This window comes from Saccopteryx bilineata, chromosome 7, assembly GCF_036850765.1.
Source record: "Saccopteryx bilineata isolate mSacBil1 chromosome 7, mSacBil1_pri_phased_curated, whole genome shotgun sequence".
NCBI classification, from domain to species: domain Eukaryota; kingdom Metazoa; phylum Chordata; class Mammalia; order Chiroptera; family Emballonuridae; genus Saccopteryx; species Saccopteryx bilineata.
Genome location: NC_089496.1, coordinates 99,658,267 through 99,683,680, shown reverse-complemented (window position 1 = coordinate 99,683,680; position 25,414 = coordinate 99,658,267). Strand labels below are relative to the sequence as shown.

The window sequence follows — 25,414 nt, the reverse complement described above, 5'->3', positions numbered from 1 at the left end:
GGGCCAGCTTCTCAACACCCACACCCAGCAGTTCTGAATGAAAAGCACACTTCCACTCTGGCTCTCCTCCACCCTGGAAAATGGAACAGAACAGCCTGGGGAGGGGCTGGGGTGAGAACAGAGGGATTTTGTAATCGCTTCCTCAAGTTTCACAAACACACGATTCTCCCAGGCTACCACTGAGGGAAAGCACCTGCAGCTGTGTTCACCTGAGTCCAGCTGTGTGTGTGTATCACACACACACACACACACACACCACAGAGAGTCCTCTCTACCCCAGCCTGTGTATTCTCTCCTCTCCCTAGAAATGCAGAGCCCGTCCAAGCTGTGTGTTCACTGGAATTTCACGTGCACGCCAACCTTGGGCAGAGCCCCCACCCAGGACCCCACCAGCCTGGCAACCACGGGCTAAGCGCAATGGCGAGGGAGAAAGCGACCAGAACAGCGACACTTACGAGCTGTGGAGCGAGCCGACATCACTCTGGGAGGATTCCTGTTTGACCGTCGGCGTGACTATGGCCGGGTGGGGGATGCCCGTCGTGTGGAGAGTATGATGTGGCGGGACCATATGGGGAGGGAACCTAGAAGACAGAAAGCTGTGTAAATCGTCAGAATCAAAATGAATGAATGGAGGGACGTGTACACACAACTAAAAACAAAAAAACACAGCACGTAACATTCACATGAAAGCAACCCGAGCCATATGAAACCTGTCAGCGTTAATTAGCGATAAATTAAACATAATGATACTCATAATGTCATTAAAGCCAATCTTCCCCTTCATTATTGTTACTGACACAAGACATTATGATTTTTAACATCTTTAGCAAAAGACAAATTTAACTGATGTACTTGGGAAAAGTAGGCTTGGATGACCTGCTGCAAATCCCACGTCCACTCGCTTTTTGAGGTATTATTAGTGGCATCTAAGAAGACAATTTCCTAAGTCCTCATCAGCGCCAGAATGAAAGGTGACATCTTTTGTTGTGTATTGACAGCCAAATAAAATATTAATGCGGTTGAAGTATACACACATTTTTGACAACACCGCACAGGCCTCATTAGGCCTCATTCTGTTGATGGGAGTGCAGCACAGTTTTTATTTTTTCTTTTGCTGCTGTTCCCCATTGTTTTGACAGGAACGGGAGACAGTGAGGCAGACAGGGGGAGAAACTCCAAATGTTTCCCATTTAGTTCTCATCTTAAGTCACAGACATTTTTAATAAGTTTGAATCTCCTTATGGAAAAATGCAAAAACAAGATGCACAATTTTACACATGCGCTTTGAATTCTAATTGGTATACCCTTTCCTGCTCTGAAAGTCTAAGATCCCGAAATTACTTTTATTTAATATAGCGCCTATGCATTAACCTTCTACACGATCATTATCAAAAGAGTAAGTAAAGATAACAAAGTCTGCGTTGTCTCCTCTGGTACTATTTATTTTTAGGAAAGCCCTTTGAAACCCTGTTTACTCCCTGACTTTGCATTTCCCAACCATGCAAACTAACCAGGACACAAAGAGCTCATTTCAAAATACACTTGGCCCATCTGTAAACTGACAACCAGATCAGACAAACAGCTCTCTCGCGTTCTGATCTGCTTGGAGTCACTATGATTTGTACTGGCTCAGGAGAGCCAGCCCTCCTAAAGGAACCTGTGGTCCATCCTCAAAGTCACTGGCCGTTTCTGAGGCTTGAAAGCAAAATAACAGATAACTAAACCAATTTGACCACGGGCTAACTGTTGTAAATGAGAGTGAGGTTCCTGTGGCATTTAAAGGAAAGATGTTATTTGAGGACCTGCTCTATGCTACCGTGGAGAAAAGCAGGGCAAAGGGCAAAAAGGGTAGAACACCAAAAGGAAACAGAATGGCAGCCTCCAAGCTCCAGCCTTCCAAGGTTATGCCAGTGAGCAGAGGGAGCACAGTTCAGCCCCGTGCACCACCTAGGGAGTGACTACCTTCTCTTCAGGAAGCCCATTCTGGTGGGAGGTGCTACTGAAGGTTTATCATGACAGTTAATTCCAAAGGATCTTGTATGTGTTTACAGGGTTCTTTCCATAGATGGATTGGAGATGAAAACAGTTTCCATTTAACCAAACTAATGTAACCAACGTAAAGTTGGAAAATGATGAAAAATTAAAGTACTGACTGAATCTGCATCCATCAACAGAGAAAACACATTGAGTAACATGGGTCTCTGACAGGGGCCTAGAATGACAGTGGACACTTGACTCAGAAATTCCTTCCTGATGTGGCCCTCTCTTGCCTCTGCCTCTGCCTCTGCCTCTATTAATGTAAGCCAGTGTCCAAGCTGGGTATGAAGGCCATGGTTTAATAAAAATATGAGTCCTTTTAGAGTTCAAAAAAGAAGAAAAGAAGCATCTACTGAGAGAGACAAAGAATATGAAGATTATGAGAATAAGAGAGAGAAAGAAAAAAATCAAACAATCTCCACGCCCTTCGCCTGGAAGAAGTGGAGAGCCACCCGTGGGGAGGCTGCTGGGCTCCCACATACTCGGTTAGGAAGATGTGCTCTTGGAAGCCCTTTGGGGCAAGGGGTGAATGCAGGGGCAGCTTTTACTGCGAATTTTAAAGGCTTGACGTTACTCAAATATGTATGTTCTGTTCCTGCCGAACAAGAATGTATATACAGATAAGAGAGAGAGAGAGAGAGAGAGATACAAAACACAAGATAAACCACATGTGTGCAGTGTACCCAACATCCTAGGGAGACAGCACGGTTTGAGCACATTTTGGACTGAAAAAAAAAAAAAAAGCCAACATAGCCATGAAGAACAACTACTTCCAAGTTTGCATACCTGTACACATCCTTGTCTATCTGAAAAACGTACAGCAGAGAAAGAGTCTCTGTGTGTGTATGGGTGTGAAGCGTTCTATGCATACCTTCCTTAAGAAATTCCTTTCCGCAGACAACTGTTTCATGCAATGCAATAAACACCCTAAAAATTCTAAGCAGCTCATTATATACCCCCGTCTGCTTTTATGGCTCCAAGCCAGCATCTTAACTTGTTAAGGACAACTAATTTTTGTTTCTGGCTGTCTCAGGGGCTTCTCTCTTACTCACTCTCACTTTACTTCACTGTTGACACGTTTCTGTTAACTGGGTGTCATCTGCCGGCCTTGATTTTATGCACAAGCAGTAGGATGCATTTTCCTGTGCAACAATCCGGCTTTGAGTTGCATTAGGTTTGTCATTATTCTCTCATTTTCCCCCTTGCACTTGTAACATTTCATCTCTTCCTGCCTTATTTTTTGTGAGCCACGGTGCACCCACATTATGGTTTATACATGATCTCTCTCCCTTTGAAGTCGGCAGATTTCAGAGCCCGCTCTCGTCAGGAGAAGGGCCTTGCGCCAATTTAGCGGGCTGAGGGCCCGGAGCTCCAACATCTCAATCTAAAGGGGGTCACAGGGTGGCACAAGTGAGTGTCAGCAAGAGCTGTTTAATTGCCAATCTAGGCTTCTCCATGGTGTTTAAAGTATAATGACCCATCACTTAATTCTGAGAAGTCCTGGCCCCGCTGCTGAATAGAATGAATATCAAAGGGTGTTCTGGAACGGGGCAAGCTGCCTACATTTCCTATAACTGCCATAAGTATAATAGACCTATACTTCTGTCGCCCCATTACCACAATAATGTATTTAATTTGCTGTATACGCTTTTTTTAACTAGCTACCTTTCATACGGCCTACCTGGGGAATCGCAGCCTCCCCCCCCACACACACACCCTGCACCCGGAGCCCCTAACCTTTCCTCTCACCCTTCCCCTTCCTTTCCTCCACCCCCTCTGCCCACCAATAAATCAGCCACTAACCTCCTAATGATAATTCAATCAATAAGCTTAACCCCAATCCCTATCCTACGATTACTTCACTGCTTTTAACCCCTGGAATGCACCGAATAAACAAACAGGGAAAGCAATCAGGTGCATTGTATAAACGCCGGCTGCAGGGAGGCCGGGCGGGGCGGCGGACTCTAAGCTGCGCAGACGCGGGCTTTCCTCCTGGGAGCTTCCCCATTCGTTCCCAGGCTGCACGAGGTTGTGATGGCATTATTTAATGGCTACACTCTTCCTCTTCTGGCTGGAGTTGGAACACACGAGAATCCTCACACCTCACCGACGTTGGTGTGGGTTTGGAACCTGACATGATTTATCACACCTGGGAGGTAGGCCTTAAAAACTGCCAGGTGTCCACGGCATAATCACAGCTGTCAGATAGGCTACAGTTGGTTTTTCTTAATGAGTGTGATTCTTACTTTCCCCCACCCAAATCACTGTTTTTCTTAAGGAGGAAAAGAGGCATCGTGGCCTGTCTTTCCAGGCCTCCCTCTGGTCTCGGGTTCCCAGGCAGGCTGCAGAGACGGGGGAAGTGGTTGGGGTAGGCATCTTTGCCGTGTAATGTATGCTAATTGAATTATGTGCCATCATCAAAATGGATTAGTTGTTGCAGTCCATCAGGAAAGTCTAAACCTCCACCGATTTAATTAACTTGACTGAAAATCAGATGAACAGAAAATAAAACTATCATTAGGAGCAATTACTGACTACTTAAACAGACTGCTGCCAACCAGTTTGTAAATAAACTAGCAGTCACTGAAAAATTAGCCAGAATTAATTAGAGGGAAGAAAGGGGTGAGCACGGGATTAGAAAGGTCTTGGTACACACACGTGGTATGTGTGTACATGCTGTATGAGTACTTATATGCTTAAAGACACATGAATGTTTACACACACACACACACACACACACACACACGGTTATTTTTAACTTTCAAGGATTTCAAGCTGCACGGGCCAATGTGGTAGCCACCAGTCACATCTGGCTACAGAGTAAGTAGTTGACACATGGCCAGTTCAAACTGAGATGTGCTGTAGATAGAAAATTCACATCACAACTGAGTACAAAAAACAATGTAAAACCTCACTCACAGTTGCTTCATAGGGATAACTGTCAGAATATGCTAATATTTGACTATGCTGGATTGAGTAAAATATATCCTTAAAAATAATTTCACCTGTTTTTTTTTTTTAGAGACAGAGAGTCAGAGAGAGGGATAGACAGGGACAGACAGACAGGAACGGAGAGATGAGAAGCATCAATCATTAGTTTTTTGCTGCACGTTGCAACACCTTAGTTGTTCATTGATTGCTTTCTCATATGTGCCTTGACCGTGGGCCTTCAGCAGACCAAGTAACCCCTTGCTCGAGCCAGCAATCTTGGGCTCAAGCTGGTGAGCTTTTGCTCAAACCAGATGAGCCCGTCAGTGCTCAAGCTGGCAACCTCGGGGTCTCGAACCTGGGTCTTCCGCATCCCAGTCCGATGCTTTATCCACTGCGCCACCACCTGGTCAGGCTCAACTGCATTTTTTAACTGTTTGTTATATTTGGCTACTAGAAAACTTAAAATCCCCTGTGTGACTCACCTTATATTTCCATTGGCCAGTGCTACTTTAAAGAGGGGTGTCCTTTCTTATTGACGCTAGAGTCTGAATTTTGAAAAGACCAATAACCTTTCCTCAAACTCTTCTTAGTAAAATTACCTCCACCCTGTCCTTCCTTACCCGGCATAGGGCAACAGAGAAACAATACTTCAGAGAAAGATCTACATGTTCTCACCACTTCTCCCTGCCTTCCTAAACTCTTATAAAACTTGACCTCGAAATTGCACAATGTACTTGGGAAGTTCGGAATAACTGCTCAGTCCTTCCTAGGAGGAAAGCCTAATACTAGATGGGTCTTACACCATTAGAACCTCAAGTGGGCAGCAGTGCTGGGACGGCCTGGCAGGAATCTAGAGAGCTGTCTGAGAAGTCACCCACGGTCTTGGTCGAAGGCTGGGGCTCTGGGAACTCACCTGGACATAGAAGCGTTGACGGTCAGAGCAGTGGGGTAGGGGTGGCGGAATCCTCCCGTCGTGATTGGGTACACTGGCTGACCTTGCCTACAAAGAAGGGGGGTGCAAAGTGAGAGAGTGCCACCAAGGGTGGGGGTGGGGAGAAGAAAAAGAAGAAAAAGGAGAAGTTCTCTCTGCACAGTAAGCTTTATTCTCATTTGATCAGAACAAAAATCTTGGGGATTGTACAGGAAGGATCAAAGGGAAGAAACACAGAACAATTTGAATGCCATAAATCTGATAGGAATGGCTAATTAAATTTTATAACCTCTGCTTATGTCAATAGAGACCCTCTCCCCAAGCTGAAACTAGGTGTTTTGTTATAATAATTAAAGGCGAAGTCTCGCTTGCTTTAATGGAGCCATCACATTAATTGAGGGCTACACATCCAAAGGAAAACAATAATGAATGTAAATTTATACCAAAATAAAGTACAGTGAATCAAAGGACTTCAGTTGCGCTTTGGGCCTCTTTCGGTATTTAGATCTCGGTGAGAAAACATTAAATTAACAGAGCTTAATTTGTAGCCTTTTGTCAAATTAACAAGTGTTGACAAGAGTTACCGGGGGGAGAGTCCCCAAGAAGAATTGTGGGTAACCAATAGACAATCACACCTCATTACAATAATTAAAAAATACAGCAACATGCAAAATAGCATCCTCATGAAAGACACACAACTTTTTCTGACAAGAGGATTGTCTGAGTTGGCTATTCCTTTTTATCTAGCCTTCAAATATCTCCCCATCAGCTGAACAGGGCAAGTGATGACTGAGAACTATTCAAGAAATGGCCCCATCTACTGAAGAAGAACTGGGATACAAGCTCGCGTTTATGGTCCAATGTCTGCCTTCCTCCCCCCAAATTAAAGAGAAAATAATAAACAGAAACTACACTTATGGTTGGTATCTAGTATAGTTACTATCTAATACAAGCTGGGGTGTTTTTTTTTTGTTGTTGTTGTTTTTTAATAAACAGTGTAGAATCTGATCAACTTGTGAGATAATGGTAGAATGGGGTGGGGATGGGTCTCTGGAAACCACTCCAAAATCCTATCTTCTTTAGAAAGGCTGTCTTCCCAAGACCCAACCTTGAGCGTTTTACCAAGATTTATTCTTGATAAGAGTCAACAAATTGTTCTGTGTTTTTTAAACAGTAGAGACCCATACATATCACACAGATGTGCAGAAATATTTATACATACACAAAGACATGCAATCACAAAACACACATTACATGCACACACACACACACACACACTATGCTCATGCTTTAAAGGCCTTTCTACTCTGATTTTAAAACACTTTTTAAAGTTGTCTGAGGGAGGTTAATGGGTGGTACTGTCAAAGCATGACAGGGTGACAGAAGGACAAACTGTCGAAGGCGGTTTGATGATCCAAGCAGGCACTGCCGGGAGCTGGGGCCAAACATCAGGGAAGCCCCACGTGCTGGAGTGAGATTCCAGCTGCCCTACCCCCAACCCTCATCATTAGAGGAAGCATGTAACATGCAGAATCTCAGAGAGATGCTGGTTAAATAACATGGAGCTTCTCAAGAGACAAAACCTTCCACTGTCGGTGTCAACCTTGAGAGTCATGGCCCCGATGGGCTTGGGGGTTGGGAGGGTGTTAGAATATGACCCCCCCACTCTCACCCCTGGAGTTCAAAACTAGTTTGTGTCTGTTGCCATTCTGCTGCTGCCTCAATCCAATGACAGGACTCCAGTTTGGGCTGCCACCAGCAGAACAGCCATGATCAGCTCCACCGGGTAGAAGCCCTCAGTAACTTCTGTGATTCCCAAAGTACTTTAGGGGCACTTCATAGAGACGAACCTTAAGTCTTCGGGGCCATGGGTTCAGAATGCTAAGTTCCAATACCCTTTTTCCTGTGTAATCCATCAAATGGCTATTGGCCTGCCCTCTCTCCCACAGAGCCCCTCAGCAAGCACCTTCCCTAGGCCTCCCTGGCCCCCCACCTTGCCCTCCCTCCCTCACCAACCCGGTCCTTCTACAACATACACACACATGCATGCACAGAAGAAAAAATAAGCATGCCCGTGTAAGAAACAAAAAGGAAATTAAAAAAATGGAACTCCTTACTGTGGTACTAACCATCCTAGCGGATGGGGGATCTGTCCTACGGTGCCAGGTGATAGCGGATAATACGGAGATATATCTGGAGGGTGTGGAGGCCGTGGGATTCCTGGGGGAAGAAGCAGCATTTTAAGTATAAAGGAGGGACAGAAGGAAAAAGAAACTATCAAGAGATGGGAACAGGAAAAAGAGGAAGGGAGACATCTCCACTGTCTAGAATCCTAGCATGCAGTTCTTTTCCTGATTATAAACGTTAAGAGCTGTTGGTAAATTTTCTCTCCTTTTTCCTCTATCTCTGTTTGAAAAGTTGTCTTATCTCATTCTAGATCAGCGGTTCTCAACCTGTGGGTCGCGACCCCGGCGGGGGAAGAACGACCAAAACACAGGGGTCGCCTAAAGCCATCGGAAATCCCCGCCGGGGTCGTGACCCACAGGTTGAGAACCGCTGTTCTAGATGGATCTATACACTAGGTCAGGGGTCCCCAAACTACGGCCTGCGGGCCGCATGTGGCCCCCTGAGGCCATTTATCCGGTCCCCGCTGCACTTCCGGAAGGGGCACCTCTTTCATTGGTGGTCAGTGAGAGGAGCACAGGATACGCAAAGCACGGCGTCGCTCATACAGCACTACTTCCGGTGATGCTGGACGCACGCGTCATTCTTATCACTTGTTACGGCTAGCAGTGACAGATATGGAACCGGACATTGACCATCTCATTAGCCAAAAGCAGGCCCATAGTTCCCATTGAAATATTGGTCAGTTTGTTGATTTAAATTTACTTGTTCTTTATTTTAAATATTGTATTTTGTTCCCGTTTTGTTTTTTTACTTTAAAATAAGATATGTGCAGTGTGCATAGGAATTTATTCAAAGTTGTTTTTTTTTATGGTCCGGCCCTCCAACGGTCTGAGGGACAGTGAACTGGCCCCCCTGTGTAAAAAGTTTGGGAACCCCTGCACTAGGTAAATGCAGAAAGACTCAGAAATGCCATTTTAGCTACTTCTGTCTCCTGTGACTGGTGTAATTTAAAATTTTTTAAATAAAACTAAAGGCCATGGCATCTAGTGGGTGATTAGGTCATATTAATTCCTTTTGCCTGCTGACTTATCTCTATACTCCCCTTAATTCTAATGACTTAGCTGCATGAGAGTTACTTTGGTTTCTGACACACTTTTTGAGTCATGGCTTTTGACTTCTTTTAAAAAGTACCTCCTCTAGAATGTCTCCACCCCAGCCTAAAAAACGAGCTGTTGGGGCAGCTCACCAAGGCGCCACAGCATCTTATTCAAGGAACAATCTGAACCAAACCAATAGCGAGACGTTGGGAAACCTGGTACGCTTGATTTTAGGCAGGAATTCTCTAAAAAGTGCTGTTTTTCAACCTCCGGTCCACTAAAAATTCCATGCAGGTCAGCAAAGGAGTTAACCACCCTGATGCTGGGTGAAGATTACAGACCCAACGATTACAGACTCTATAATCTTCACACATCAGAGTGGTTGGCTCTTTCACGGACCTGCACGAAATTTCTGGCAGACGGGCAGTTCAAAAACACAGCTCCAAAGGACAGTCACCGGTGTGAGTTAACCCCACCTGTGGACCAGGTAGTGCTGAGTCACGGGGGCTACGGGCCCTCACAGGCCGGAGGGCTGAATTGTGCAGGTGCGGGCCAGAGGAGCATTTCTGCATTCTACGGTGACATCCATTAATGATTTGGTGACATCCAGTAATCATTTCGCGGTTGCTGGGAGCGATTCTGACACTGAGGAGCTGGTCTCGCCACAGGGCGGAGCCAAAGGACCCTCCCATGAAATTCACGTGGTACTAAGGGTAATGAGTACTGCGTGTTCCTGGGTGAAAACTATTTTTCTTTTCTTTTCTTTTTCTAATTCATTCAGGAAGCTTTTAATCTGTAAATTAAGTCTCCCTGGGTGACATTTTCATGCAGACATCGCTTTCTCTCTATTACAAAAACCAAACAGATTAGCTGGGCTTGGACCCTACACCAAGCCGTGCACACACTTGAAAGCATGTTCGCAGAGGGAAAGTCAACAGTCCGCAGACGTTAATCATATGTTTTACGATAACCATTTAAAAGCTATTCCCTGTACTACCATTATTTAAATGAGATGTTGCCGCTGCCATGCGCTCCTGGAGCCTGGGGCCGGCTGGCAGGCTCCTCCAGCTGGGCAAGCCCGGCTCCATCCAAGCAGCACAAAGGGGCTCAGAGGCCGGTGAAAACCAGCTAATGTGTGGCTGCTTTCAGGGGCAGCGAAGGCCGCCTGAACAGGCGGTCCACCTCTGCCCAACTCCAAACAATTCCCTCTGACAAAGTGACACAAATAGCCATTTTAAGTCCATCCTGCTAATTAACTAGCTGGGAAGAGAAACCCCAGTCAGCAAGAAACACCCTGACCTCAGCTGTCCTCCCAAGACTACCACCCCACCCCCACCCCCACCCCCACCCCCACCCCCACCGCACCCCGCCACCATGAGCAGTGGCTAGCTGCTTGCTTTATATCTCGTAGGTTCCCTCTCTCCTCTTTGGAAAAAGTAGGGATAGGAAGTAGGGAACAAGGATAAAAAAATAAGATGAGGCTTCTGCCTGAGACCCTACTGGTTATTGGATGCTGCAATGAAGAAACCCTGGGGTTTGGTTTTCACATCTGTAAAATGGGCTTGAGAAGACCCAGGATGTTATAAATCGGCACAGAGAAGGCGAAGCCCAGCCATGTGGTTTCTTGAGGCTGCATCAAAAAGTCATGCCAAGTGACTGTAGTCCTTCTGCCACCAGGAGAACCAGGGCTTTGGGGAGCCACGGCGTTAGGGCTCTTGTACTCTCAAGGGGCTCAGAAGGAGCCCATGGGACGCCTCCAAAACTATTACCACCTCCAAGTCTGTTTGAGGCTCTGGGAGCTGTAAGCTACTTCTGAAAAACAGAGTAACTCACAGTCAGGTTCCCAGGACAGCCCCCTGCCACGGGTGCCAGGGGCCTGAGGAGATTGTCAGTGCGACCAAGGGACTTCCGGAAGGGCGAGAAAACTGGTCCCTCCGCAGGCCCTGGCCTCCCCCAAGGATTTCCTTTTCAATACCCAGCAGAGGAACAGGGGCCCCTGCCCACAGCCCCAGCCAGCCCCCTCCCCGCATTGGGTCCTCTGGTGGCCCGGGGACCAGCACACACGCCCTCTGGGCACCACACCCATGGCCTACCTGTTTTGGGGTCTACGTCAGCTGGTAAGTGTGGAGGCGGGTTTCCTGGGGTGAAGTGTTCATTGCTGTACGTGATAAGAGGTGTGAGAGGGTGGACATGGTGAGGGTGCTGCACCACGGGCACTTTGTTCGACTGTGGGGAGGAGAGGAACAGAGAGAGGCGACATCAAGCTGGGTCCCCAGTGGCGCAGGGCCCAGGGGCTCCCCTGACCACACCCTCCCATCTGGGTTTTATAAGATGCGCTCAATTCTGCCCGTGGCCCTGGCCCCAATCCACGTATTAAAAATAACAAGTATTTGTGAGACAGCTCTCTGGGCAGGTACATTTCAGTTTGTACCTCCCTCACTGAGCCTGGCGTCTCAAATACCTTCTCCACCCTCCCACCCCAGTCATGGAGCCCAAGAGTTTGCACTTTTCCCCTCAGCAGCTAAATCGGAAATGGGCACTCTAATGTCCCAGGCATAACTGCGTTCCTGCGTGTGGTGGGCTTCTCCTATCCCAGGGCCCCACCAGAGGGACCTTCCAGAGGCAGGCAGGCAGGCTTTGCAGGGGACTGGCTAGGAAAACCTCCAGGTACAAGAAACCGGGCAGGGCCCAAATCCCACCCACCCAGCCTCCTTACCCACCCCACCCACCCTGCCCTTTAGAACCAGCAGGGCCGCAGACCTTCACAGCCAGCACGGATGAAAAGCCTCACTCTAGCCTGGTTGGGAGTGTGAACTTTATCAGAAAGCTCTAAACTGCCAGGCAAGCACCTGAATATTTTATGCAGATTACATCAAGCCTGATTCATTAGGAATTTCATTAGGAAGTCATCAGGGAAATCTAATAAATTAACTGGATGATGATGAATTGGGCTAATAAAAGGTACGCGTTTTAGAAACAGGCAGTTCTAGAAATCCAAAGTATAAGCGTTTTCCACGTGTGGGAAAGGTGGATAGGAGGGGAGAAGCAGAGGGAAAAGAAAAGCGTTTTTAAGATTTTTCTAGTTGTCCTGACCCGATTGCCCCAAGTTATTCTCCTTTCCTTCCCCTTCTCCACTCTCCCCCACCCTACCCCCTCCACGACGCAATGCCAGAACTTAGCCCAGCAAGATCACAAAGAAAAAAAATTAAGCTGAAACAAGCGAACTACTGGGCCATTTACTGAGAGTAATCCAATTGCAAAAAACCCTATTCCCAATAGAGGATTTTCACTAAAATCCTACAACAGGGACATTTAACCAGATTAGGTACCAGAGAAGATAAAGAGGCTAGTATTAGATGATGAATGGATTAGAGTCAAGTTTCATTTTAGAACGTGTCTTCATCTACTTTTATTACTTTTAGGAAGGCACAACTTGCATTAACATCAAGGGAAAGGAACTGCCTTAGAAGAAAGGAGGTGAGGTCCTAGCGCGGCTCACTAGCGCCTCTCAGGTTCGGGAGCACCAAGCAGGCAGTTCTCCACACAGTTTTCCTATCTTTCCTTGTTGTGTTATTTAAATAGGTGAGGGAGAAAGGGTAAAACATGAGTATTTGCTGCCACAGTTGATTGTGGGAAGGCATCTTTAAAAGGTGCTTCTAACCTTTTCATGAGTATGTTTGGGAAGAAAAATATGGCCTTCTTGATATTCCAGGAATAAAAAGAAGGCCAATCCTTCCAACAGCCGGGTTTAATGATGCGTAGAGACAACTGGACAGGGGAGAAAGCAGCTGGCTAGTTGCTTAGAGGAGCCTTGTGTTGTGAGTTACCGGTTTGCAATCATAGCACCGAGATTCAAAACACCAAAGCGGAGGGAGTGGGGCTCTGGAACCCGGGAACACATCCTCGTTGGCAGCCAAGAAGGTCTGGGCAGGCCAAAGGCGGCGAGAGAGAGGCCAATGCCACGAGGCCCGTGGACACGTACCGAGGGCTCCTAGCAGATCGCTTCTGTATAGAACAGCTTGAAAAGTCACCACCAAGGAACTTCTGGGTGGGGAGGGAAGAGACAAAGGTAGAGGGAGGACGAGAAAGGGACAGACACAGTCGTCCCATGTCACACCAAGAAGTGGAGACCACTGAGAGGAAAGGGAGAGGACTGTTCCTGCCTTCCAGACATTTTCTCTCTGGCTGGGGAAGACCACACCCACTGAAACGAAGGCAGGCAGGCCGGTTCCAGAGAGTTTGCAGGGGCTGTAGGAAAACGGTGGGACCAGAGGGCACAAGCACAGACAGCCCAGGAAGAAAGATGGCGGAAGGGCTTCCAAGGAGCGAATGGGCAGCCACACAAAGGAAGGAAGCAGGTGTATAAATCCATGAGTGAGGTGGAAGGGCTGAATGTGGGCGGTGACATTTGCAAATCTCAACTCCTGGCAGAGTCGAGTATTTCTCAGGACGCTTATCACAAATTCAGACCCCTGATCCTCGGGGACCCCTCAGTAAAGACCCGAGTCAGCAGGTCTAGACTCAGGACCCAGCATGCTGGGTCTGCCAACCGAGCGCCATAGGCGACCCTCCTGTTCGGCCATGATCCCTTGACCAGAGAGCCACACGGGCGCAGATAAGCACTAAGGTTATAAGAGACTTGTGTGCTAAGCATCGGTCAAGTCCTAGTCTGTAAGAGAATCCACAGAAAGACGGGTGAGCACAAACCCTACCCCAGGGTGGTTTGTTACTCTTGTTACTGTTATTGTTAGGGAGAAGCTGCCCAAAGACATGGCTTTGTCTGCAGTACAAAAGTGCAAATTCCACAGCTGTCTTTCAAGCAAGGCTAGCAGGAAATGAGGGGGAAATCTATCACTGCTTGTCTGACAAAGAATGAAGACAGCAGTTGGGAAAAGCGGTGGAGTTAATTGGGTGTATGCAGAATTTAAAAATTAACTCTCCCTTCTTCTAAGCTCTATGTATGAACAAAACAAAAGCTGGGCACCCTCAAATTCCTTTGCACACCTGAGCCTAGCCAACTCATTTTTTTTCCTCTTCGCTCAAAACTCTATATATAGCATGGGGGTGGTGTGAAGGGGATGTCAAGTTTTAACTGGTGCCTTTCGGAGGGAAAATAGACATGGTTCTCTTTTGTGATCATGACTGCATGCCAGGCAGGTCATTATGGAACAAAATACTCACAGTCTCTCCAGGCTGACTGGTTCCCAAGCAAAGCAGGAACACAGTGCGAGATGCAAACACCTGGGTCTGCCTGAAGCTCCCATCGGGCCTGCCTGTCCCTGGACCGCTTTTACAACAGGAGGATGTGCTGCTCGAGAATGCCCATGTCTCTCCAGCCTCAGGGCCTATAGTCTTTTCTTCCCATGCTGCATTATGACCATTGCTGGGGTTATATACATACTTTTCTTGGTCCTACTGCAACTAAGTTCCTTAAGAACAGGACTATGTCTTCTAGAACCCTGGGTCCCCTGTCATGCCCACCCTGTGGGAGAGATGAGCACAATCTCATAAACTGCATAAAAACCCTCAAAATGCAAGTATGAGTATTACAAGCAGAGAAGACAGAGCCAACCTTACAGATCCATTTCAGCCAATGACAGCGCTCTTCACATGGAGTCTACGCAGAATCACAGCAGAGCTGGTAGGGGGTGGGGGCTTCAGAAACCATCCAGCCTAATGCCTTGTTATCACAGGGCCGTAAATGGTTTCGGAGCCCACCTGATGCACACGGAGACCAAGGACGTATCTGTGAATTTCAGACCGGGTTTCAATTCCACTACCAGACTAGTTATGCAACTTCTCCCTGGCCTTCATTCTATCTCTATAAAACACCAGATTAAAAACTGGGTCTACCTCAGAGGGTTGTTGCAAAAATTAAGAGATCGTGCCTGTACGGCGCTTAGCACAGCGCCTGGCACACAGCTACACAAGCAATGCAAAGGAAGCGCTGCAAATACCACCCAGTGAATACTAATGAAGGGTGCACAATGAAGAGGACGTCCGCGGCCCCGCCCGTCTTTCCTCATGACAGTCACAGGGGACAGGCCGATGCGGCCCGGAAAGCTGATTGCAAAGGTAAGGGAGTTCCATACGGGGCGAGAGCGTATGGGATGTGTTGTAGCCACCCTTCCTCAGGTGCACGCCACCCTTCTCAGAAATGTGATCTTTAATTAAAAAATATATTTCAGGCCCTGGCCGGTTGGCTCAGTGGTAGAACGTCAGCCTGGCGTGCAGAAGTCCCGGGTTTGATTCCCGGCCAGGGCACACAGGAGAAGCGCCCATCTGCTTCTCCACCCCTCCCCCTCTCCTTCCTCTCTGTCTCTCTCTTCCCCTCCCGCAGCCGAGGCTCCACTGGAGCAAAGATGGCCTCTGCCCCAGGCGCTAGAGTGGCTCTGGTCGCAACAGAGCAATGCCCCGGAGGGGCAGAGCGTCGCCCCCTGGTGGGCGTGCCGGGTAGATCCCGGTCGGGCGCATGCAGGAGTCTGACTGTCCTTCCCCCGTTTCCGGCTTCAGAAAAATACAGGGGGGGGGGAGATAAATATATATATATATTTCATTATCTCTTTTATAAAAGAAAAAAAAGAATCTTTTTTTTGTGCTAAGTAAACAAGACTGGCACAGAAGAGTTGACTGTTAAAGAAACACAGTTCGAGATGACCATGATCCTCCCTGAATCAGGGTGACTGCTTGATACAGGTGAACACAAAACCACTGAGCAGGAAATGCCCCTCAGACTTCCACTTCCTCTTCGGACAATTCCTACTTTTACACAGGTCTTTAAGAACTAAGTTCAAACCTGTATCATCCTAAGAAAATTCAGAAATAAGTACTTTTCTTAGGAAAGGGACATAAGATAACCCTCCAGAGATGCACCCAGCAAACCTAAACTAAAGCAACTATCTACACTCCCAGTGTAGAACCAGACGTAGAACCAGACAAACAGTCTGAAATACGTATCTCCCCCGTTCATCTTCCTACAGACTCCAGGGTTCAAGACAAGCACCTGCAACATAAAACCAGATCCCTTCCAGGTAACTGCTTTATCTAAATATGAAACATGGCTTTAAAACTATCTGTGGGGACAAAATCGTTACCCTCCAGGGATAGCTAACAACACGCAAGATCACGGTGGCGGCCGTCACGGGAAGCTACCGGGAGACCCGGCGTTACTGGTGTTTAACTCTTTCACAATACGAGAACACGAGGACTCTCTGAGCCACAAAAATGGCAGACCTCCATGAAACAGTCCACACGAGCGCAGGGAGCTACGTCACAGCTGCCCGCATATATCTGTACCACCAGCACAGGAAACTCGCCTACGGAACCGCCTAGAACCCCTGTCTAGATGATCTGAGGGGAGGTCAGGGGGGACAAGCACTGACCATTTGCTGAAAATCCCCAGTTAACACCAGCACAAGCTGACCGCGGCCACCACTCAGTGGAGCCTGGGCTCTGCACCCACCTCTGCGTTGAGTGTGACACACTCTATTCTATTAAGTACTCACAACAAACCTATGAAGTCGTTGGCATATGTTATTAATCCCACATAGCAGGTAAGGAAATCTATCCTGAGTCACAGGCCCTGGAAGATGGCATTCCCAGGCCTTGTGTGCTCACCTGCCTGCCTCCACCAGCCCGACTATGTCTGCAAGGACTGGCACAGGGACGGGGTTCACTGCTGGGCAGAGGGAGTGACTGCACCCCACGCACTCAGCCTGGGCCAGTCTTTCCAACTGGACACAGGTACCTCTGGACATCCAATGGGAACTGTCCCCAACCACCCCACCTACCAACTTCTGGAACCTAGACCACCCCTACCCAAACCCCCCAAATTAAGGCTGATTTCAGGCCCCTGCCTCAGCCAAGGCTACCAACATAGGTAGGGCTCCATGTGTTTTTACAAAAGGTTTGTACAGCACGTGGCTGATTACGGGAGGCAGGGGTGTGAAGACCCAGAAGGAGATGTTTCTGCTTCTCCAATACAGTCAAGCAGTATCAGGCCCCGGCAGGATTCTGGAGACAGAAACCCATTATGTTGTCAGTTCCAGCTGACCGGAAACGGAAAAAAAAAAAAGTCAGTTAAAAACCAGAACCCATTAAATAAAGTAAAAAATATCTATTTAAAAGGAACCCAAATAAATCCTCATCTGACTTTATATCATTCGGGCCTTTGACTTTCTACCTGGAGAAATGGCTGTTACCCAAAGCGAAGCCTCCTAGGTTCTTCTGTCCATTAAGCCAAGCCCTGTGGGTTCTGAGCATGGAATAGTTAAGTTATAAAGAAAGGGCCCTGTCCCAGCCCTCAAAGAGCACAAAGCCTTTCCACCTGAAGTATTCATCCAACTATGGGGGGTAAAGTGGAGGGGGAACCTCTGTGGCTGACCTTTGGCCTGTTGAGAAGCCCTAAGCATGGTGTTCTGCAGCTTGGCCATGCCACCATTGTGGCCAAGCGCCCACACAGACCCATCCTGACGCTGCTCATGATTTGGGGGCTGGAGAGTGACAGGCTGATTCCAGCACTGGATCCCCCGGCTAGTCCTCCTCTAACCCAACCCCTCGACCTCCCATGACTATGGGGAACCCGGAGGGAGTGAAAGCTTGCCGTTCACCTCGCAACCTATTAATCAGCGGAAGCTGAAAACAAATAGAGCCATTGCTAACCCTGGCCTCTCCATCGGCCCTCCTCTTCAATGCTCTCCTATGGCTCTCCCTTTCTGCAGAAGAAAAATGGGGTCAGAAAGTGCCTTTCCGAGCCCAGGACAATAAAACGAAAGCAGCACAGGGGCGCATTCATTAGCCCTCTCTGCACCCCAGGGTGGACATGGAAGGTCTTCAGTGGTCAGAGGCTACCAGCCCTTCCAGGGTCTGAGATCGGCCTCAGGAGGGGACACTGTTCACTCCAGATTTATATAAAATAGGGGTTTGTAGCTCATCTCTAATGCATGTTTCAGATGCCGCTGACTACGCTGCACCAAGGCCGATGGCGACTAGCAACACGGTAACATGTTGCTGCATGTCCCCGGAACCCTGGAGCTCTGGGGAAGACGAGGCGCTGAGGATGAACGAGGGGCCGCTTCTCACTCGTCAACTCCCCCTGGATGACTCAAGTCGTCCTGTTTATTTTTCCCCAGATGATGTGCTGGAGTGTAGGAAGGTCAGTGAAGGGAAGCCTCCTACTGCGATCGCCCGTTACCCCAACAATTAGTGACCGCTTCAGCAGCCCAGAGCATGCCACGTCACGAAGTCACAGAGCCATGAACCCAGGCCCTGCACACACGATCCCAGCTGCACATATCAGGCGTGCATCTCGTGGCTTGATCCTGCACACCACCTCCTACGCACACAGAGTGAAGGGCGGCGGGCACACTTCCCCCCTTGGCCAAACGGGTTTCTTTCATCGTTTTACTCAGTCACTGGAGTCGCAGCCAGCAAGGACCCGTCGAGGGCAGTGCCCAGGGTTTGCTCACAGGTGGACAGAGCTCCTCTCGGAGGCCACGCCCCCAGCTAATGCTGCTCTGTTTCCCTAGACAAGCCTCCTATTGATAGCTACAGCACTGCTTGTTGAAAATATTGAATAAAAAAGATAAAGCTTCATGGGCTTCAGTTGTGCTTTGGAGAAATGAGGTGGTTAAAAGAAAGGTCTGCAGTGAGATGCAGGAAAGAACCCACCCACCTCCACCCTCCACCCTGTAACTTCAGCAATCAGCCGACATCCCCTGGTCAGGCTACAAAGTTACAGGTCTGTGATCTCAGGAGCCTGACACTCCGGGGGGGGGGGGGGGGGGGAGCTGCTTATGTGTTTTGTAAATTATCAATGGCTGGCTCCTCCCCCTTCCCCAATCAAATCCATTTAGACAGCAAGAAGGGGAAGAGAAGACTCTCCCGTGCCAGCTCCAGCATTCTGCCGACTCACGGTTTCCCGCGTACTCAGAGAGGCATTAACATTCTTCTCGCAGGGAAATGATTGAACAGGGCAGGCAGGGAGAGAATAAATGTGCAGTCAATTTCCATCCAAATTCTCACACACACATGCATATACACAGAACTAACTCAAACCATCCTAAGCCCTTAGTCTTTTTCTTTTTTTTGGTCCCTTAATAATATAACAACCCAGCTGGTAACACACCAAACAGACTGTCAAGCATTAAGGGTCTTGGGGGCCAAATTCAGCTCTTCTTAATGACCTTTTCTTAATCCTCAAAAAGGAGGGAGGAGGGAGGGGTTGGGCCTGGAGGTATCGGGGTGGCAATGTGGGCACAGATGCATGAGGGGGGGACATTTAAACCTGGGGGGGGAAGATGTGCTCCAGCTGCCCGGCTGTGTGAGCGCCGCGGCCAAGGCCCAGCCCAGCCAAGCTGTGCTTTCACAGGCTCTTGAACAATTACTTCCAGTTAAGTTCATTAAACATAATTTATTTCCACTCATTCTCATTTCTTCTCCAATAAAGAGAAAGCATACTATTGTGCTCTCCTCCCACAACTTCCCTTCAAAGCACTTGCAAGCTGAAGTCTTGGCCGGCCCGCCCGGTCCAGGCTCGCCCCTGACCAGTGAGTTCCCAGGGTTTTCCTCCTGCCTGCCTCTCTCCAGGAGCGAGGCCACCGAGTCCCCACAGCCTCCCGGATGTCGCGGGGGGGGGGGGGGGGGTGGCGGCACCACGGGGGTTCTCGGGCTCTCCTAATCCTCCACCAGGTCTCTCCGAATCCTCCGCCAGGTCGCAACACTGCCAGACCAGCCACTTCACCCCTAAGAAATTTCCCAGGAATTTTCAATCTCCTCCTTCCCGCAAGATAATTTCTCTCCTACTTGGAAATTAAATGATTAGTGTTAACATAATCAATCTTGTTAAGTGTCCAATGTGCAGAGAAAGTTTGGGAATTGGGTAAGAGGTTATAGCTGTTTCTAGGAGAGCAGATTTTTAAAAACACCACCAGGAATAAAGCTAACCTATTCCAAATGAAGAAATCCAAGAGCTCAAATTGAAAACAACGTTTAAAAAATAATGATTTCCAGGCCACTTCCCCCACCCCAGTCCCAAACACAACAACCCCAAATCTACGGGATCCTAAAATAATGGAAAGGAAATCACCAATTTTGATTTAAAGTAAATTTTAAGTACATAATGGTTATTACATCCTGGGGATTTTGGGAAAGTAGTGAACAAAACCTGATACCACCTTCCTAATTTATTTACAGTGAGCAGCTGTATAAAAATGACTTGACGTTTTCATATACACTCTATGCCTAACTTTTGGATCGAAACCTTTAGTATTTGAAATTCATGCCTGCTAACACGACGTGGGACAGAAGCTCAAAAAGCAGCCATTTTCTTGAGAGAGCAGGTAGGTACCTTGAGAAGAGGGATGACCACCTTTATAAGGCCCCAAATCCACAAATGCCCAAACTCTGGATTCCGTCGGAATTCAGCAAAGACGGGCTTAAAGGTCAATGCACATGCAGAACCACACTGTTCTTTCTATCTTGTCCTGTCAAAGTCCCAGACACGGGGCATCCCTAACGGACATCCACAGCCTCCATCATGGCACACGTGAAAAGGACACGGAGCTGGGACAGGGTGAGGGGGACACACTATCACTGCCCCTCTGATTGCAAGCTGGCGAGTTGGAAGTTTAAGGTAACAAGGGAATAACCCAGGCAAAGTTCCTTTTTGTTGTTTTTGTTTTATTTTGTTTTTAATCCTCCAAAGTGTGTAAAAGTATGTAATCTGGAGGGCATGTCAGGATTTCATCACATTCCAAAACATTGCAGAAGGAAAGAATTCCATTACATAGCTCGGCCAGGCCCCCCACCAGCCCCAAACCACAAAGGGGAGGTTTCCCTAAGAATATAAGGTTGCAGGCTCTGCTGCTTCCAGAAAATGCCAAGGCAGCAGCCTGTTGTGACCATACAGAGATCACAGTCTCTGTCTCATTGGAGTTGGGAATTTACCCTGTGAAAACAGCTCCCTTCCTATGAGATACCAGAAATGGAGGCTGAACCACCACCAAAGCGGCAGGACCAGGATTAAGTAACCCAAGTAATTGGAATAAACGAAGATCTGGAACCTTTCAGCAATCTCGAAAATGGAAAGCTGTGCTGGGTGGGAAATTGCCAACACAACTTCTCCGGGTGCAGCGCCAGCCGGCCGTCTCCGCCCCACAGTTCCGACAGTTACACCCTCGCACGCTGAACTAGAAACCTACGTGCCATCGGACAGGAAAACCACGCCAGACATCCGTCACTGCTTGGCTAGGGGACTCACCTACCCCTCAGTGCTTTATTATGACAGAGGACTTCTCATGATTTTGGAAAAAAAAAATAAAATAAGGACTCTTACAGCTTGTAATATGTATATTTCATTCCTTCTTCCCCAAAATAGCAGATCTAAGAGCTGACAGATCACTGCAAATGTTGTGTTAGGCCATTCAACAACAACAAAAATAATAAAAGTAGTAAGAAGGGTAATTAAGGCATCACCTCCAGATTCAAGGGAATGCCGTTACGGCTTACGTAAAAGAGTTTGACCCGACAGTTAACTGAGTGCAATGTATCCTAAACCCAAAATTGGTATTGAAAAGGCCTTCTTCCTAATCAGGAACAGCTCAGTGGGCTGTCATCAGCCTCTTGCTCAGGTTTCCAAAACACATTTTATATTAAGTTTAGAAAATACAAACACCACAAAGCAAGACTGTAGCTGTAGCCCCTAAAAGGCCAGCATCTAAATTTGGGATCGAAAATAAATACAACTAAAGACAGAGCCACAGAAAGTCAGCATTAAATATGAAACCAAAATATACAGTTTACACAAGCGCTGCTACTGTAAAAACCTTACTGCTCCAAAAAAAAAAAAGTTTTGAGCTTCGAAAAAGTACATATGAGACCATGTCATTTCCCCTTCTCTTTCCTCCAATGGAGCCCACCCTGGTGGGTGAAAGAAAAAAGCATGTATCTGATAGAAGAAACCCCAAACCCACCACCCGTTTCCAGACTCCAGCATCCGTGCACTTGAGGAGCCGGTCTCCGGTCTCCGATGCTATATAACTGTTAAGATTGTGATGAAAGTCAAGCTTTCTCTCCACCCCATCTTTTTTTAACCCTTTCTCCCCCTCCCCCAAAAACTGCTACGAAAAGCACATCATGAAAGGGCACAGCTTGAGTTGACCGTTTATTCCCGTTTTGTTTTGTTCTTTTCTTTCCCAGTGTCTGAATTTAAATTAAAAAAAAAAAAGCAGATGTTTAATGGCCAATACTATGAGCAAAGACACACACACACACACACACACACACACTCACACCACTACTCACCCAGCAATTCAAATTGAGGTGCCAACCGCCCAACTGCTGGAAGAGAGAGAACCCGGAGGCCCCTGCGCCTCCCTTCCCACTCAAATATTCCATTCCCACTAAAATCGCATCCCTAGGGTACACGTAGCGTTGGTTTTCTTTCTCTCCACCTCACAAAAACTTTCTCTGTACCTTCAAGATGGGACTGGGCCAGCTTTTTTTTTTTTCCTCCTCCCTTACTGCTTTTCTCACTTTTCTTCTTCCTCCCAGCTTCCCCTCCCTTTATTCCTTTCACTTAAAGAGCTGGAAAAAAGCATCTTAAAAGATGGAGATAGCTCCAAACCTCTGCCCTGGCAGGAACTCCGAACGCGCGGCGTTCTCGTTCACATTGCCTGTAATTACTCTGTTAATTTTTCCCCTTCCACATACATCCCTCAAAAAAACCGAAACAAGAAAATAAAAGCAAAACAAAAAGAAATCTAATAATTTAGTTCGACTGGTTGCAGACAATATATTTTTTTAATTGTTTTTAATTTAAAAACGCCTTCTAGTGTCTAATCTGTACCAGTACAAAAATCCATGAAGGAAGGGGGAAGGCCCATTTTCCTAGCCAGCTCAGGGCATCTAAGCGAAGTCCCCTCCCTCACCCGTTACCTTGGGCAGCAGGGACAGAGCCACCGCTAAGAGTAGCTAAGAAATTACGGTCAGCCATGAGGGAAAATGATCAACCGAAGGCAGTGGGCAGGCACTTTATCTGAAGATTGTCAAATCCCTCAAAACAAATTTCTTAGGGAGAGGGCTGCGGTGGGAGACAGGGAGGGAGGAGAAAAGTATATTTTCTTGTCACGGTGACACGGAAGTGACACTTGGTAGGGCCTTGCCTGACACACACACACACACACACACACACACACACACACACACACCCTCTTTTCCTTCTAGAGTAAGAGACCATGCCTGAATGCATCTCAAACTGACCTCTTTGGGAACAGAAGGATGCAAGCTTCCCGTGTTCACTGGCATTCCAGTAGTTGAAATGCTAGCTTGCTTTTTTGACTATTGAGTTTTGTGAGATTTCCCCAGGAGAGAGAGGGGGGGGGGGGGGGGAGAGAGAGAGAGAGAGAGAGAGAGAGAAGGCAAAGGCTATTATTCCCTGAACCCCACAAACCCGACTTACTTTTCCTAGGGCTCTCATAGGATCCAGGGCTGGGTACATTTGTGTGGGTTTAACTTAATTGGAGTTGAGACACTCAGACATCACAGCCTGAAATGGTCCAATTTTACAGGAAGGAGGGGAGTGTGGGAGGGTGGCAGCTCCAGGAGGGGTTAAAAAGACAGAAGAAAGTTGCAGAGGACAGAACTTGCCCAGAATGCCTTTTCTGTCTGAGTGTCAAATCATTTCACCCTCTTCAAACGTGCGCGCGCGCGCACACACACACACACACACACACACCTCCCATTTACAGGCAGGTAAGAAAACACCTCTGCTGCCCACACAGGATCCTGAACCTGTCTGGCTTCAAGGAAGACCAGTGGCAAAGGTTTCTTGAATTTTTTTTTTCCCCTGGTGGCAGGAGAGCTAACATAGAGGAGGAGATGGTTTTAATTTATCAACCCAAATGCCCAGATGTTTACCTCCAAACCCACCACAGAACTGTTGTCATGATGTTGGTCTTTAAGTAATCTGTTAATACACCGGACAAGTTAATAACCTCACCCCATCCCCCCCCCCAAAAAAACACACAAGGGCTGGAAGGGTTTAAACATAACAAAAAAAAGATGAGAATTCTTAATTTTCTTCTTCGTTTTTTAAAACACTGCTCTGTGGTCCCTCTTTCTGGACTTATCCGGCCTTCCTGTGTTAAGTGTCAGGCAGCAATCTTTAAGGCCCTTAATACCAAAACAAAACCCTGCTATTTCTCTTTACATAACGATAACAAAAGCAATGAGCTTCAGTTTGACACGTAAAAAGCCCCAACCACACAGCCCCCTAATTGCCTCCCCTCCCTCTATTCACAGGGACCACCACACTCGACCAGCTGCCTTTGTCACACATGCAATTTCTTAAGTAAACTGCTAGTTCCCTCCCCACTGATGGACAGCTCCCAATCATTCAGCAACAATAACTTAAAAAGTGCAGCCAACAGGATGGGCAACTTCAGCTTGGAATTTATTTTCTGGCTTTCTCAAAAGACAAGGAGAATCAAAACAGCAAGATGAGACAATACATTCCAGACAGACCTCCTCCCCCTCCTCCTCTTTCTCCTCCTCAACCAAAACAGGGAAATCTCGTGAATTCCTTAAACTAACTCCTCCTAAGACATTGCTTCCCGATATCTGCTGTCCCATCGCTCTGAACCCAGCCAGACCTCAAGGTACCCCCAACTTGTCAGAAGTGGTCCCACGCTTAGAACATTTCCATAAAACATCAGGAGCTTACCATGATGTAAAGTAAAAAAAAAGTAAAAAAAAACCCAAAAACAAAACTTCCCCAAATCAGAGAGAGAGAGAGAGAGAGAGAGAGGAGCAGGAGAGCTTCCTTTGCTTTTAGCATGAAATTACAATCATGTGGAAAAGAAATAAAGGTAGCAGGTCCCATCCCTTAACATGCAAGGGGCGTCCACATCACCAGCAAAGTTTTGCATTGTTTTAAAAAAAGAAGTTTGCAATAGGAAAAGAGAGAAATGGGCCTTGGACGGAAACACACAAAAAGTAGAAAAATGCGGACCCTCCGGGACAATATTTGGGGATGGATAGGAAAGAGGATAGCCAGGAAGGTGGAGCGTTTGAGACTGCGACTTGGTGGGTGAAAAGAAATAAACCCCCCTCCCCGCTCACTTCCGAGTTTAAGAATGATACTAAAGCAGGTTTCTATAGTAACGGGCTAAAAGTTTGGAATTAAAAAAATTGTGTCATTTTCTGTTTTTCGTTGTTGTTTCTTTTTTTTTTTTTTTTTTTAAGGGGGAGTTAACAAGGAAAAAGACCCAGTCCCTACTCCATAGGGAACCTA

At 47.3% G+C, this 25,414-nt stretch overlaps 1 protein-coding gene across 35 annotated transcripts in view; it reads right to left on the bottom strand.

The window, feature by feature from the left end:
- TCF7L2 (transcription factor 7 like 2) overlaps positions 1-25,414 on the bottom strand; it is a 198,232-nt gene that overhangs the window by 15,335 nt on the left and 157,483 nt on the right. For 19 of the 35 annotated variants that reach the window (XM_066238245.1, XM_066238233.1, XM_066238231.1 and 16 more), the window contains 4 exons: positions 11,217-11,349; positions 8,017-8,119; positions 5,882-5,968; positions 456-596 (listed from right to left, as the gene is read on the bottom strand). In XM_066238245.1, coding sequence (XP_066094342.1) covers positions 456-596; positions 5,882-5,968; positions 8,017-8,119; positions 11,217-11,349 — 464 coding nt within the window. The remainder of the gene's footprint in view (positions 1-455; positions 597-5,881; positions 5,969-8,016; positions 8,120-11,216; positions 11,350-25,414) is intronic. The other 16 variants (XM_066238228.1, XM_066238235.1, XM_066238238.1 and 13 more) reach the window with 3 other exon arrangements.